The sequence below is a fragment of the Palaemon carinicauda genome, chromosome 17, assembly GCF_036898095.1.
Source record: "Palaemon carinicauda isolate YSFRI2023 chromosome 17, ASM3689809v2, whole genome shotgun sequence".
Lineage (NCBI taxonomy): Eukaryota > Metazoa > Arthropoda > Malacostraca > Decapoda > Palaemonidae > Palaemon > Palaemon carinicauda.
The window spans coordinates 105004254-105019916 of NC_090741.1; the positions used below are offsets into that span (position 1 = coordinate 105004254).

The 15663-nt window shown below is 38.9% G+C and overlaps 1 protein-coding gene across 4 annotated transcripts in view; it reads left to right on the forward strand.

Annotated features, from left to right (window-relative positions):
- eas (ethanolamine kinase 1) overlaps positions 1-15663 on the forward strand; it is a 182569-nt gene that overhangs the window by 24320 nt on the left and 142586 nt on the right. The window contains exon 2 of one of the 4 annotated variants that reach the window (XM_068391265.1): positions 6224-6337. The exons of 1 other annotated variant lie outside the window; for it this stretch is intronic. Coding sequence is in view for 1 of the 3 variants with exons in the window: in XM_068391263.1 (XP_068247364.1) it covers positions 7144-7191 (48 nt within the window). In the remaining 2 variants the exon portion in view is untranslated. Of the gene's footprint in view, positions 1-6223; positions 6338-7094; positions 7192-7371; positions 7516-15663 lie in introns of those variants that run through there. 2 more of the 4 variants (XM_068391263.1, XM_068391266.1) reach the window with 2 other exon arrangements.

The following is a 15663-nucleotide window of genomic DNA, read 5'->3' on the forward strand; positions in this document are numbered from 1 at the left end:
ACCATCCAAGACTGGAAGATGCAAAATACACCGGAAGATGCATTAGCAACTCTCTGGGGGATATACGAGTTGCCTCACACTGAGGGACATGGGTGAACCCAAACATAAAATAAGGCAGTAAGGCAATACCCATCTTCTGCATAAGGTTCTTATTTTCCTGAGTTACCCTGTCCATTACCTCCTTGACCACCTTCTGAGGAAAGAGGTCTTTCCCCCAGATGTTTGAGTCAAACAACTTTTTAGCCTCATGCCTAATAGTTTCTGCGACTAGGACGTGTTCTCTACAGGCTTTTCTGACTAAAAAGAAAGCATGCAGATCTCTGCGAAGGTAGCCAGATGAGTCTTTGCCAGGACTGGGAAGAGGTCTGATTTTGAGTAGTTCCCAATCAGCATTTCCAAATAGAACTGATGAGACAAAGAAGCAGACAGCCTTTCTTTGGCTTCCAATTCTGTTTTCAACAAGAATTCGGGAATTCTAGGCAATCTCTCATTGAATTGCTTGCCTCCGATGTCCCTAACCAGTTTTCCGACCGTTAAAGTCTGTTGAACATCTTCCCAACTGTCCGAGTCATAAAGAAGGGCTAGAGAGACAGATTTGCACTCTTGAGGTAGAGTTCTCTTGCTTGAGGGCACACTTTTCTATCTTTTTTCTCTTTCTCTTGTTTATTTAAGTTTTTATAGTTTATAGATGAAAGATCTATTTCATGTTTTTACTGTTCTTGAAATATTTTATATTATCCATTACTTCTCTTGTGGTTTATTTATTTCCTTTCCTCGCTGGGCTATTTTTCCCTGTTGGAGCCCTTGGGCTGATAGCATTCTGCTTTTCCATCTAGTGTTGTTACCTATCAAGTAACAACAACAACAACAACAACAACAACAGCAACAATAGTAATAATAATAATAATAATAATAATAATAATAATAATAATAATAATAATAATAATAATAATAATAACTCAAGACAGTGGAAGATCATGGTACAGATGCCAAAGAACAATGATTTTATCTTGGAAGGTCTTTACCTTAGAAGAGCTGCTTACCATACTCAGAGTCCCTTCTACTCCTACCAAGAGGAAAATACCTGTTGAACAATTATAGTACAACAGTTAACCCCTCACTCCCCCTTACTTAACAGTGGCCACGAGTTAACCCCCTTGAGTGAAGAAGAATTTTCAGGTTATCTTAATGTTGTTAGGCATATGGGGAAGGAGGAGAATGTGGAAAGAATAGGCCAAACTATTCGGTGTAAGGGTAGGCAAAGGAAAAACTAGCCGTGACTAGAGAGAAGGATCCAAAGTAGTACTATCTGGCTAGTCAAAGGACCCAGTACCTCTCTAACGGTAGTATCTCGGCTTGTGGTTGTTGCCTTGGCCAACCTACATTTTAATTGAGAGAAGACATCCTGCTCAATTGCTGAATCGAGTTGCAGTCACTGAATATTCCACCAAAATAAAATTAGGAGAGTGATTCTCATTTAGAGAATTCGGGTTTTTATGTGCATTTAATGCCGAAAGAAGAAGGCATATATGATTTATATTCTTGAACTTTATTGTTCTGTATCATCTGTTTCTAAGCATTATGCTATGCATAATGTATGAATATGCAATGAACAGCACTATTTTCCACTATTAGTAATAAAGAGTTATAGAACGGCACCATGTTTTCAATTTAAATGGCTTTGAAAATTTGGAAATCTATGCCCAAAAATTTGGAAATTTAGCCTTTTGGTCTCCATGGATAAAATATACTTACATCATAACCTCTCTCATTTTTAAGTAGAAAGAGAGAAAAGTTAAATTCATGTATCAGGCCAGATTTTATTTATACAGGTGTAATGTGAGAGCCCAAACTTAAGTGTGGGAACTTCCTTTTTAAAGTCATGTGGATATTTGTTCTAGATTTATTAAGACTTTGAAAAAAGAATGTCGAGTAGAGTTGGATACGTGTTATTTTATCATGTTTTGATATCTTTAAAGATGTTTCTTTACATTTGTTTTATTTTTATTTTTGGGGTAATAATTAAAGACATCAGATTATCAGAAATTTCATACAAAATCGAATTTCATAATTTTTCAGCCTAAAATAAAACACTTTATCTGAAATAAAATTATCCAAGTTAATGTTAAAATAATAAAAATAAAATTTCTGAAATTTTGAGAGAGAAAGATGGGAGTGGGGGGAGCGTTTGATTTTGTTCTTATCACTTCATTATATATTACAGTATTTTTACCAGGCATCTCATATTATCAAATATTACATGAACATACACTGTATATATTCAGAGCCTCTCTAAACCATTTTCATTGTCATTGTCTTTATACAGTATTCGTTTGATTTAACATACGATTAGTAATAGGTTACAGGTCTTGGTGATGAGGTTATAGTGCATTTGTTTTATTTTATGATTATTGTTTTACTTTTATTATTCTTAACATAAATGGAGAGTATCTTCTTATTATTACAGCAGTGTATTGTATGGAGTAGAGAGAGAGAGAGAGAGAGAGAGAGAGAGAGAGAGAGAGAGAGAGAGAGAGAGAGAGAGAGAGAGAGAGAGAGAGAGGTGGGCATATCAATATAGCCAGTATGAGATTGTAACATGCAGTACTATATTATTAAAGTGCAGTACATTCAAAATTCAGTGATTATTGCAATACTGTACTTAAGGTTAAGTTTCAACTACTGTAAATAAAATCCACAGAGATTAGGGTCTCCTACCATCAGGGGGATTCTAACTTGCAGGATAAGGAGGGCCAACTGTGTATGCATATATATACAGTATATATATATATATATATATATATATATATATATATATATATGTATGTATATATATACATATATATATATATATATATATATATATATATATATATATATATATATATATATATATATATATATATTGTATCCGTCCTGCTTTTCCAACTAGGGTTGTAGCTTAGCAAATAATAATAATAATAATAATAATAATAATAATAATAATAATAATAATAATAATAATAATGATAATAATAATAATAATAATAATAATAATAATAACATTGCATGCAGTAATCGACTATAATGCATATTTGGGAGGGTCAGTGTATGTATGGTTTTGAGATGCATATAAGAGCTTCGATAAGCCAAACCTGAAAAAATGATGGGATGGAAAGAAGCACTGATAGTTAAGCAAATTAATGAAAAAAGTAGAGCAGCCATCAACTGTCCAGCAGATGCAACAGAAAACAGAGATTGAAAGAAAAGTGAGACAAGGAACTATATATAGACCTAAGTTATGCAGTATCGTGACTGACAAAGTAAATATCATTAGTAGAAAAATATTGAAATTGGATCACTGGTATTTTTAGATGATATTATGTTTCCCACAGGAAGAAATGAAGGAATAAAATGTGCTATAAGTAATTCTCAGTTTGGAGATCTCAAAGAAGTTCACAATCAACACCAACCCCAAACATTCGTCTGTATTAATAATTAACAAAAGAAAGAATAAGAAAGAAGAGGAGATTAAAACAAAAGTGAATAATGGGTTAGTTAGTTTAGTTAAAGAATATAAGTATCTTGGTGAACGGTACACTGAGAACGGAAACAAAGAATTGAGTATCAGTAAGAGAAAAAAAAAATAAGCCAGAGGGGTGCGTATATGACCCAAGAAATGCGAAAGTATGGAGATATGAGAAAAGTAGGAAAAATGGCATTGGAAGTGAGAAAGAAAATATATGAAACAGTAGTGGTGCCAACAATATTTGCTAATGTAGAGACCTGAAGTGAAATAAGAGATGAATGTATGAAAGATCTGGAAAACCTTCAATACAGGATAATAAGAAATATGTAAGAACAACCTGCAAGTACTCCATATTGGGGCATCCTTGTAGAAACAGGAATATGGCCAGTGTCTTTCAGAATAGAGTATAAAAAAATTAATGCTCTTCCATTACATCATAAACTCTGATAAAAATATACCAGTAAGAGAGATAGTTGAAGATCAGTTGAAGAACCCTTATGGAAAGTACTGGAGTAACAATATAGATGAGATCTATTGCAAATATAGGATCGAAGTTGAAGAAATGAGAAATTGGGAGGAAAAGGACACTGAAAAGAGAAATCAAGAAAAGAATTATGGATAAGATCGAAGAAGTTATTGAAGAAAGGATGAAAAAAATTAGGATTTATAGAAGGAAAATGGCCCACAGCCTTATATCAGAGAAATGGATCTGGATAACGCAACCATTGTAATGAAGGCAAGATTAAATTTGCTCAATCTAAAAGCAAATTTCAGGGGAAAATAGACAGATTATGTGTGTGACTTTTGTAAAGATGAAGAAGATACTGCAGAACATTTATTTTTATGCACAAAATTAGGACAGTTAATGAAACTAAGCATAAGTGTAGATATGTTGCAAAATCCCAGCAGGGATGTGGTTGCATCCATAAGTAGGGCAATGTGTATGAAAGAAGAATTTAAAAAGGCCAAACTGACCACAATAGGTTGCCAAAACTGACGATACTTTAGGGCTAATAGCAGAAACAGGAATATAGCCAGTTGAAATTAGAGTAGAGTATAAAAAAGCGATACTTTTTCATAACATCATAACATCAGATGACAAACGACTAGTTAAGGATGTAGTGGAAGGTCAAATAAGAGAACCATATGGGGAATGTTGTGGAAAAAGTGTCATAGAAATATACAATAGATATGAGATTAAAATTAAAGAAGTAAGAAAGTATAAAAAGCAAGAACTCAAAAAAGAAATAAAAAGTAAAGTGGCGAATGAAAAAAAAAAGAAGAAACGAAAGCAGAGATGACCAAACTGAGGTTTGTGAATAGTAATGGCAGAAGAGACTACATACTTACTTTTACTTTTACGGGTTTATTTCTCGCCCTCCATCAGACAATAAAGTCTGTTCAGGCGGGCCTTGGTGTGTGAAAATAATTTCTTTCCAGTTAATATTTTGCTCTGTATCATTATCAGTTATTTCGCTAGCATGTGTATTCAGGCTTAATAGTTTTCAGGTCACTGTTATAACACTTTCTAAAAAGATAAGTCTTCAAGTTTTTCTTGAAAGCTGCCGCATTTTTGCTATTCTTGACATCAAGTGGAAGGTCGTTGAAGAGTCTCGGTGCAGCATAACTGAACGTTCTTCCTCCTATTGCATGATTCACACTGATTTCGAATAGTCTATGTGGGTCATCGGCATGTCTAACTCTTACAGCAGCGCTGGTAGCTTGAGGGTAGGGGACCAAGCAATCACGAAGATATTTAGGCTTATCACTTGTAATTGCTTTGTGAGTCAACAAGCAAATCTTAAATTCAATTCTAGCCTTAACAGGTAACCAATGTAGATCGATCAATGCAGGAGTTATTTTCTCCCGTAGTTTAATGCCTTTTATCAGTCTAGCCACCTGGTTTTGCACATTTTGAAGCTTTCTTAGTAGTGTATTGGGCAATTTATAGTACAGAGAATTGCAATAATCAAGCCTTGATATTACGTGACTCATCACTAAAATTTTTGTACTGCTCTCTGTTAAATATTTTCTAATAAATGCTATGTTTCTCAGGTGATAGTTACACACTTTCACTGTGTTCACTATTTGGTCCCTCATTGACAAATTACAATCTATCAGTACACCCAAATTTTTCACAACAGGCACAATCCCAACATCAGCGTCACCAATTTTTATACTTTGAATTAACTGGTAATTCTTCAAAGCCACCTTTGTGCCAAAAAACATACATTCTGTTTTATCATCATTTAATTTAAGCTTTTTCTTCTGCATCCGTGTTTTTATTTCAGTCATTATCTCATCAATTTTCTTCTTTGTATCTTGTGTTGTTGAAATTTAAAGGTAGAACTGAGTATCATCTGCATATAGTTTAAAGCCCACTTTTTTTTTTTCAAGGTGTGTTAATTTAACATTAATGAGGCAGTAATAGCTATGAAAACAAGGTTGAATATGCTAGAATTAAAAGAAAATTATAGAAACAGGAATGATAAGGATAGACTTTGTGTGTTGTGTAGGGGGCAGATAATACTACTAAGCATATGTTTAGCTGTAATGAGTTAAGAAAATTTAGAAATAACATGAAAATAGGGAATCTAGAAACACCAAATAAAGAGGTTGCCCGGTATATTAGAAAGGCCCTTGAAGTTAGAAGTAAAAGTATGCAAACTGTGCTGTCTGTGTAGGAAGTAACTGATGATGATGAATTTTCTGCAGATTGCAGAGCTTTGCACCTACTACGCTTCTTCTAGTAGTGTGACCACAATCACAGTGTTGTTGAGAGAGCAACGAGGAACCTGTTAGCAAGGTGTTATCCTAGCTGATTTTAAGGTAGAATATGATGAAAGTAAAGATCTTATTTCTCTTCTTGTTTTGTTAAACATTTTATATTTTATGTAGGAAATGTTTATTTTAGTGCTGTTACTATTCTTTGAATATTCTACTTTTCCTTGTTTCCTTTCCTCACTGGGCTATTTTCCCTGTTGGAGCCCCTGAGCTTATAACATCTTGCTTTTCTAACTAGGGTTGTAGCTTAGCAAGTAATAATAATAATAATTGGTTTGTGGTGCAGGTAAAATAAGCTTAATAACAATAATAAGATTAAGCTTAGAAGCTTTGCACCTATCCATAATGGGATAAAGTGCCCGCAAAGTTATTTTGCGGAATGAGCAATTAGGAAACAGGAACCAGGTGAGATGATGCTTCAGCTGTTGCAACGGCACCTCATGTATTTACTTGCTCTTGTGATATGCCATCGTTTTATTTACTTTTTCCTTTCCTATCGTATGATATAAAACTGCTGTTTTATTTTCAATATCATATTCATCATCTATCCTTTTCATCAGTGATTAAGTTAAATGTTTCCCCGTTATAACCGCTTCTTAGCACTCATAGCACCGATAATATGCCCACGTAAGAAGAAGAATATGTTTGCATTCGAATACCCTATTTTGACTTTATTTTTAGTTTTGTTTTATTTAATGTTTGATAGAAATTCTAATCATCATAGAAAGAATTTAAAAAGTTGGATTATAATTTTTTATGTAATTTATTTGTCTTCGGGGACATGAATTATCATGATAAAAGACCCTAATTGAATAAAAAGAAGGTATTTACAACAGAACACTTGCATCCGAATGAAGATCTGTCATGTTTTCTTACGTTCCACAATTCGTACACTGCAAGTAAGTTGTTAATCTACACTTAAGACATTGATTATACAAGTAATTTAATATACGCATTATTTATGTTAAACAGTTGTTCTTACAATCTTAAAGCGTTAGAAAGAAAATAGGCAATTGTAGGGTAGTCCCAAGCAGGTAGCCTATCCCTTGATTCCTGTTTTCTATCATAGTGTTCTTATCATAGATGCCTAATTAGGCACACCTGTCTAACCGGCAGTAGGAGAGTTAGCTGTTATTGGCTAAGGGGCGTATGGCAAATTCTTAACATATTTGTACTTTACGAGTCAAACTGCTCTCCTACCAGAGGAATGCGCCTTGGGTTAGGTCAGAATAATTTTACTTAGATTTATGTATCATATACAAACGGGAAAGTAATGAGGGCCACGGTGGAATACTGAGGGCTTTGGGTGTGTTTGGAAAAAAAAGTGACATATTGTACAGTACAGGGGTGTAACATAACCTAGCGAAGGGTATTGGGTCCACACCTGACCTTATTGAGTTTGATCCATGAAGATCTCACCTATTGTTCACCTTGAAAACCTCAAATACCCCATACAGGGGTAAATGTCTAGGAGAAGGCCGGACCGTTTTTCAAGTATTAACGACGAAAAACGGCACAAAACAACCAGATTATTGTTGCACAGTGCATAGAAACATGAGGAAATGAATAAAAAAGAAACTAGACTCAACTCTTACACACAAAATGTAAGCATAAACCTACTACTACAATTATGGGGGACCCCAGTGGGAAGCGGGGTTTTTGGGTGGGGGGAGGAGGAGAAAAGTGATTTTTCGGGGCACTACCGAACCTAATACAACCAACTAACCTACCCTGGGGGGCCTGTACCCCTACCTAGGCCTACCAGGGGGGGGGCTCCGCCCCCCTGCGACCCCCCTTAAGGCCAAAGTGATTTTCAGGGCACCACCGAACCTAATACACCCACCTAACCTAGCCTAGGGGCCCTGTACCCCTACGGGGGGGGGGGGGGGGGAGGGGCTCTGCCCCCCCTGCGACCTCCCCTTAAGGACACTACCTAACACATCCATCAAACCAAATCCAAAGTGATGGCACTGCTGTATACATCGTTATACTATCACCATTATGATATACTCCATAAATTAATGAAGCTTACCTTAACCTGTTGATTGATGAAGATGTGCTGCTGCTTTGAGGAAAACGTGAAGCCGTTGCGAAGGTTCCTTGACATGCAGGGCAATTTTTATTTTGTAAAATTAAATTGTCTCTGGCACAAATCCACTAGTTTTTCAATATTTCCCGAATAAGTTACCACAAATTCATTGTAAGTTAGGAAACAGTCAGGACAAGAAGATGGAATTTCAACTTCTTGTGCAACATGAGATGACATGCTTGCTATGGCCTCCATGTCTAAGAACGAAATGAAATGCCTGGGTAAGATAATGTATTGTCGCGCTGTTGTATTGTCGTGCTGTGATTGGCCAAACATGTATGACGTTATAGTGGATAGGCGCTGTGATTGGCCAAACGTGTAAGACTTCATAGTAGACCAGTTTGTCTGCGGATTATAGTGGTTACAGGGCTCATTTGAGCAAAAACAAGACACAGTCAACAATAACAACAGACTTAGAAAAAATCTGTGAGGAAGACAAGAGTAGCGTGAGTTTGATCGTCGATATTTCGACTATTATTGATTTTCACTAAATTATCTCACTCGTATACCACTATTTACATACATTCCTACACATTCTAGTAAAAATAAATTGAATATCACTGATATCTTCATGCGGCCCTCTAATAAACATTAACCCATACGGGTATTGGTATATATATATATATATATATTTATATATATATACATATATATGTATATATATATATATATATATATATATATATATATATATATATATATATATATATGTATATATCGTTACTGTTCACAGATGACGCTATTTGGTATTATTTACTCAATATAATTCTCGGAGCCTTTGATTATCAGCAACCAGTTCGTCACTCGTTCATTAAAAATGGACGTCAACTAACCTAAAATTTCCCCCTAAACCTAACCTACAAGCCGTGTCCTTACCTCCTTACCTAAAGGGGACTACACCCCCCAGCGACCCCCCTTACACTACCGTATTCTAAGTTAGACATAATCATACATACACCCCTAATTCTCTCCAATCTACTATTGTTCTTGCAACTTTCCTAGATATATTATGTTATTGTATAAAAGATTGTTTACTTAATTACGACTTGTTAAATTTATTTGGGTTAGGCCTATTAGCCTTATCTTACATAGTCTTATTAGTTCTAGAATTACCTTTCAGATTAACTACTTAAAATTACAGAAAATTACCCAATTACCATACAGTACTTACTCAGAAATGTACTAGTATATTGAAAGTTATACTTACTATTCTCCATATTGTGAGACTATGGTTAGGTTGTAGAACTATGCAGTCACCTCTCCCTCCTTAGAAAGCAATCTCATACCATCCCAGGGGAAGGAAGAGTGTACATATTACTAGAATCAATAAATATCTCTGTTTGGTTATGATTTTTGTGTCAGGCATTATCTAGAAGTGTTTTTGATGAAATGGAAAGAAAAGGTATTGTAAAATCAAGTTATTTCTATACTCGCTTGATGTTTATATCGCTGTGCTTAAAGCTTGTCCTACGTCAATGCTACTCCAAAAATTTTAAAATTTTCCCCTTTCCTTGAAGAGGCCACTCTTCATGCCCAGTAAGGCGACATCTCGTGACTTAAAGCAACCCACCGTGTAGTTAGACGCACTCGTTATCCTCAGTCGCGATATCCTCTTGACTTCATTAGTCAGTGGAATGAACATTAGGGGAGTATAGAAATGAAAAATTTAGTATCAAAATTTCATTTATTTCTATGAACTTTTCATGATGTTCATATTACAGACCCTTAGATGGATGAATGTGGTTCATGAAGGAAAGAGAAGGAAAATTTAAAGTTTCAAAATAATAATCATTTATATACAAGACTCACCTCTTAAGTCTAGTGCCTCAATACCAAATCTTTACAACAAAGGTTATAACTTGATGCATCAGATTTTGTTAAACTGGTAGTATATCTGCACTCTCTGTGTTCTCTTGCCAGGCCCTGATTGTTCTCAATCATCCCTGTGTGCCAAGTTTAGATCATGGTATTCTTACGGTGGTAGACGTATGGTTTGTGGCAGGAGCAAGGAGCCCTCAGACCTACGTCTACAGTTTTCAGGTTCTGGTGAAGTGGGGTTCCTCTGTGTTCGATACATTCCATTGGAGGTTGGAGGCTCTTCATTCTTTATGCTATCATTGATGATAAGTGTGACCTAAGGGGGATTTGGTCTCCTTAGGTCTTTCGGGTAGGCTCCCCAGGGCCATTGTCTCCTTGGTGATGTCAGTAGTGAAGAGCATTTGAATGTATCCCCAGTGTCAGTGTTCCTGTGATGTCTAGAGTGACTCCCCCTGCCTAGGGGCCCCAAGGTCAAAGGATGTGTTCCCCCGCTGCCAGTTCCTGTGCATCTCACTGACCCTTGTGCCTGGGACTGTATGGGCTTTCAAGTCCCTGTAAGTGTGACTTCCCTCCCCATAACAATGTTCTCCACTGAGTGTTTTGGTTCTTCTCTTGGAAAGTGTCATTGCAAATGTTTCTCCAACTTCGACTCATTTGCTTGCAGAGCCTGAGTGGACTGTTGGAAAGAGAAGAAACGTGCCTCTTCTTTCTCCTCCAACTCCTCTTCTTCCTGCTCCTACTCCTCTTCTTCCTCCTCCGACTCCTCCTCTTCCTCCTCCTCTTCCTCTTCTTCGTCATCCTCTTCAGCTTCCAGCTCTCACTTCTTCCAAGATAAAGAAGTAAAGGAATTAATCAAGGAGGGGTTGTCAGCTGTAGTTGGAGAGAAGGGCTCCTTTCAACACCACCTCTATTAAGTAGGGCCGGAAGCACCTGAATGGCTCCTGTCCACATAGGGAGGGAACCACCATCCTGTGTTTTGGTCTCCCAGGGCTGATGCATGGGACTTGGGTCATGACCCTGTGTCACGGCCTTAAACCTGCCCTCTTCGATAAAGAAGTTGAGGAGGGTTTATCAGCCGTAGTTGTAGTAAAGGGCTCCTTTCGATACCACCTCTCTTAGTCGGGGTGGGTAGTACTCAAGTGGCTTCCGACCCCATGGGGAGGGAGCTACGGCATTGTGTTTCAGTCCCCTGGGGATGATAACCATGGCCCTGTGTTTTGGTCCCCTAGGGCTAAGTCACGAGTCTGTGACTCTGTGTCGCAGCCTCGACTCTAGATCCCATGATGCCCGGCTTATGTCCCCTATTACCCTGGTAGTCAAGCTGGACTGTTTACGATTCCGTGTTTAGGCCCCCGGAGTTGATGCACAGGCCAGAGACGTGACTTTGTGTCATGGCCTCGAGCCTCTGCCCCATTGGGGCTGGGCTCAGGTCCCCGGCTACCTTGATGAACAAGCAGGACTGGTGTTGTAGCTCCTCTATGTTTAGCTGCCCTCGGGCTGATACAAAGTGTCAGGTCAACCCGACTACCTTGTTGTCCAGGTGGGACAGATTGTTTGGCCTTAATGTCAGCCCCTGGTGCTGATGCAAGGGGAGGGAGCAGTGACCCCGAGTCCGAGCCCAGTGCCCTGATGCTTGGAGCCGTGACTCAGGCACCCGTGGACTGGTGACAGCTTCATGTTTTGGCCCTCCGGAGCCAATACATGGGGCAGTGCCTTGATCCTACATCTCGTCTCCCTAGCTACCTTGATATTAGGGGGTTATGGCTCCGGTTGTGGGCCCCCCAGGACCAATGCACATGACTGGGCAGTGACCTGTCATGTATCCCCTGTGATCCCCCTGGCACTGTGGATATGATTTCTCGGCTATCCAGTAACCGGGGACGGCGGCAGGAGTTACGACCCCAAACACTTTTTGCCCTCTGGTTGATGAAGGAGCTTCAATATTCTCTGTCTCTCCTTCTGGTGGGACATTGGGCTCCTGTTTCTCCCTCAACCCTGCATTACTTCGATAGAGCAAGTTGACAGGATTTCCACATTTGAAGTCTTGTTTGTTTGTTTTTTTAATCATGTCGGGTCCGTCCTCTTGCATTGGCAGCCTGTAATTCGAAGATCAAGATTTGGGGGCAGAGGGATCTCCTCATGAGGCATGGGGCAGTATCCCCCTGCTGTTCTTTTCATATCTGTAATTTCAGTTCCAAGGATTTTTTCCCCACTGTTACTGTCCTACCCTGGTTGCCCTCAGTATCTGATTACGTTGTTAGCCTGATCTCTGGGGACAATAGGCGGGTTAAGAGGGCACTCAGATCTCATCTGTCACTGGTGCCAAAGGGGGCAGACAATCCTGGATCAGTAGCTCTTTCTGAAGCCTGTGCACACTTTCGAGGGTGCAACGGTCGGAGGAAGGATTCTGGTGATCCATCCTTGTTAAGGGAGTCTTGGTCTTTGGGAAGCACATAAGTGTCTTTCAAGGGCATGAACCATCCTTGGGGCTGCCTGGGGCACCCTATTCCCAGGTAAGTTTCTTCAGAAGTAGCTCTGTGACTTCGGAATTCTTCGGTGTGGGGTTTGTAAGGAAGGCCTCTGGGCCTTTGCTAGTTCTTGGCAGGACTGCCTACAACTTCCATGAAGGAGCCAAGGTTCTTTAAGGCAGTTAGGTAGTGGACGAAGACGGTTATGCTTTGCAGCATTCACTCCACTTTTTCTCTTTTGTAAATAGAGTACTTATCCATTCTTCCAACATTCCTGAGAACTCTAGCCTTGCAGACAGAGGTAGGAGAGATGTTGAAGAGAATTGGTTGAAGAATTCCATCAGAAGAATAGTTCATGTTTTTCGTGGATCTGAAAGACAAATTCTTTAGTACCCATTTCCTTTTTTATTACCCCCCTTCTCCCACTATAGTTCAAGGGATCAACATACCTCCTCATAGCAACTGTCAATCTCACCGGTTGGCTAACGAGGAACTCCAATAGGAGAGTCCCACTTAGATGCATCGAAGGAAGGGAGGGGCATGTGCTTAAATGACAGAGTAGCCTTAGAGGTGTGTTTAGGAGAAGATGCATTTCGGGACGACATTCTATGCCGAGGAGTTGTCTGCCAGTCGTATTCCGGGCAAGAGAAATGGGTTAGTAGACACACTTAGTTGCCAGGGGAAGGCTTTAGGGTCAGTGATTCCTACATCCTGGCATAATGGAGAGGTGGAGGTTTCTCTAGGGATAGACCTCCTCACCATAAGGTTAGACAGGAAGCACTTCAGATTTTTACCCCCCTGCAATCCAACTCCATGGTCTGTGTTTTAAGTCATCTTCAACACTCGTGGGATCACTTGGTTGGTTACCCCTTGTCTCTGTTCGTTCAATCCTGGTCCGTTGGCTAATCTAACTGTGGAATTATGCCGCGACTCTGTTGATTCGGGTGGCTTCCAGACAGCCGTTTGCTACATGGTTTCCTGTTCTACCTTGTTGAGATCCCTTAACCCTGGATAGGTACGCTCCTCGGACACCCCTTTAAGGGTATACTCGGTCGCGCACGACCCCGACTCCGAAAAAAATTCAGGAAAAATTTAGTTATGCATCAATCTGTATTGTTTGACTTGCTAAAAATACTTCAAAGAATGCTAAAAACTACTGAAAATATAAATGATACCCATCTACAAAATAACTATTTATTAGAAATATATTAAAAATTTAAGTATACAAAAAAAAGACGACGTAAATATTCACAAAAAATAGAAATATACATATACACATAAATCCCTTTAGGGACACCTTCTTAGATGGCAAAGCAACAGCGTGTAATTGCTGGAAATAAGTTGGACCCATAGAAGTCAAGATCTGAAATGAGAAAAAAAGGGTAACTTTTTTTGGCCAAAAAAATTTGTCCAAATTTCATGAATTTTTTTGGGTACCCAAATGAAATAGGAAGAGGCTAATTTTTTTATAGAATAAACTCATATTATCCTAGAACAGAAATACATAATAAAATGTGCACTAAGATGTAATTTACTGTTATATCAGGGGCGAAATCTAAAGGTCATTTTTTGACGGCCTAGTTTCACAATGTAAATTTCTTATGAAAATTATTGTATCTCCTATAAAATATGATATTTATGCATTAAAATATACCAAAATATCACGAATTCTATACAGAACAAGAATATATAGAGATATGCCAACTTACCTTTCGGGTATGTCAACAAAATGGCCGCAGACCGCAACAACTCTTACAGCCCAATCTACCACTTGAAATGAAGAATGGGGTTGCAAACTCCATATTATCATCAACATCTCTTTTTAACTCTATTAGTAGTGTGTTGATGATATCCATGCCGAGGGAATACTGCCTGCTGGCCATTATTGAAGATAAATTCAAAATAAATAGAAAAAAATCAATTTTAAATATTTAACTTAGCCGGTGAATATATAGCTGCAACTCTGTTGCTCGACAGACAAACTGTACAGAAAAAACTCGCCAGCGATCGCTATACAAGTTGCGGGTGTGCCCAACAGCGCCATCTGTCGACCAGATACCAAGCTCTATGTAAACAAAGACTCAATTTTCTCTCTGTCGACGTGTCGACAAGACGTACTTTACTCGCTGTTGCTAAACTGGAGTTTTTCACATCATATTGGTGAAGTACTATATTCTGGTTTTGAGCTTTCGCTGTGCAGGGTTTTTCTTCAAACAAATCCTTGAACTCTTTTTTGTATCGGATTCTTTGTTGATGACTTAGATCGTTTTTTGGAATTTTCCCTTGACCAATTCAAAATGGCTGACCCTTCACAAGTTCCCAAATTTAGAAAATGCAATGCTAGGGACTGTTCTAGGCGTCTTCCGAAGGCTTCTATCGACCCTCACACTGTTTGTTCCAATTGTCGGGGTAAAACCTGTCAATTGGAAGATCGGTGTGAGGAGTGCGTGGGCCTTTCGGAATTCGATTTTATCGAATTTGAAAAGTACACACGCAGGCTAGAGAGAGATAGAATTAGGAGAAGTTCTTCTAGGTCTATTGATGTTTCCTCTCCTCATGCCCCACAACCTATTCCTTCCCCTGTAGTGGTTGTTCCTAACCCCCCTCCTAGCACTCAGGAACCTTCGATGGCTGACATGATGCGTGCCATCCATGCCCTGAGGGAGAGAGTTGAGTCCCTTGCAAGTGACCGCAATCAGCTCATGGCGGATGTTAAGGAGCTTAAGTGCCAAAGTGCAGTGGGAAGTGCTAAAGTGCCAAGTGATAGGGTTGTGAACAGTGTTGCGCTTGAGGGTTCGTCTGTTCGTGCCTGTCGTCCTCCTAGTCCGGGACCTCTTGCAAGCTCCCAAGTCCAGGGGAGAAGCAATGTCGCACGACGCATGGGTTCGAGAGGCTTTAATCAGCGAACAGACGTTCCCTCCATGGTATCAGGCGTATCTCCCCAAGATCGCCCCTACCTACGTAAGACGAGAGAGCCCATTTATACCTCGTCGTCT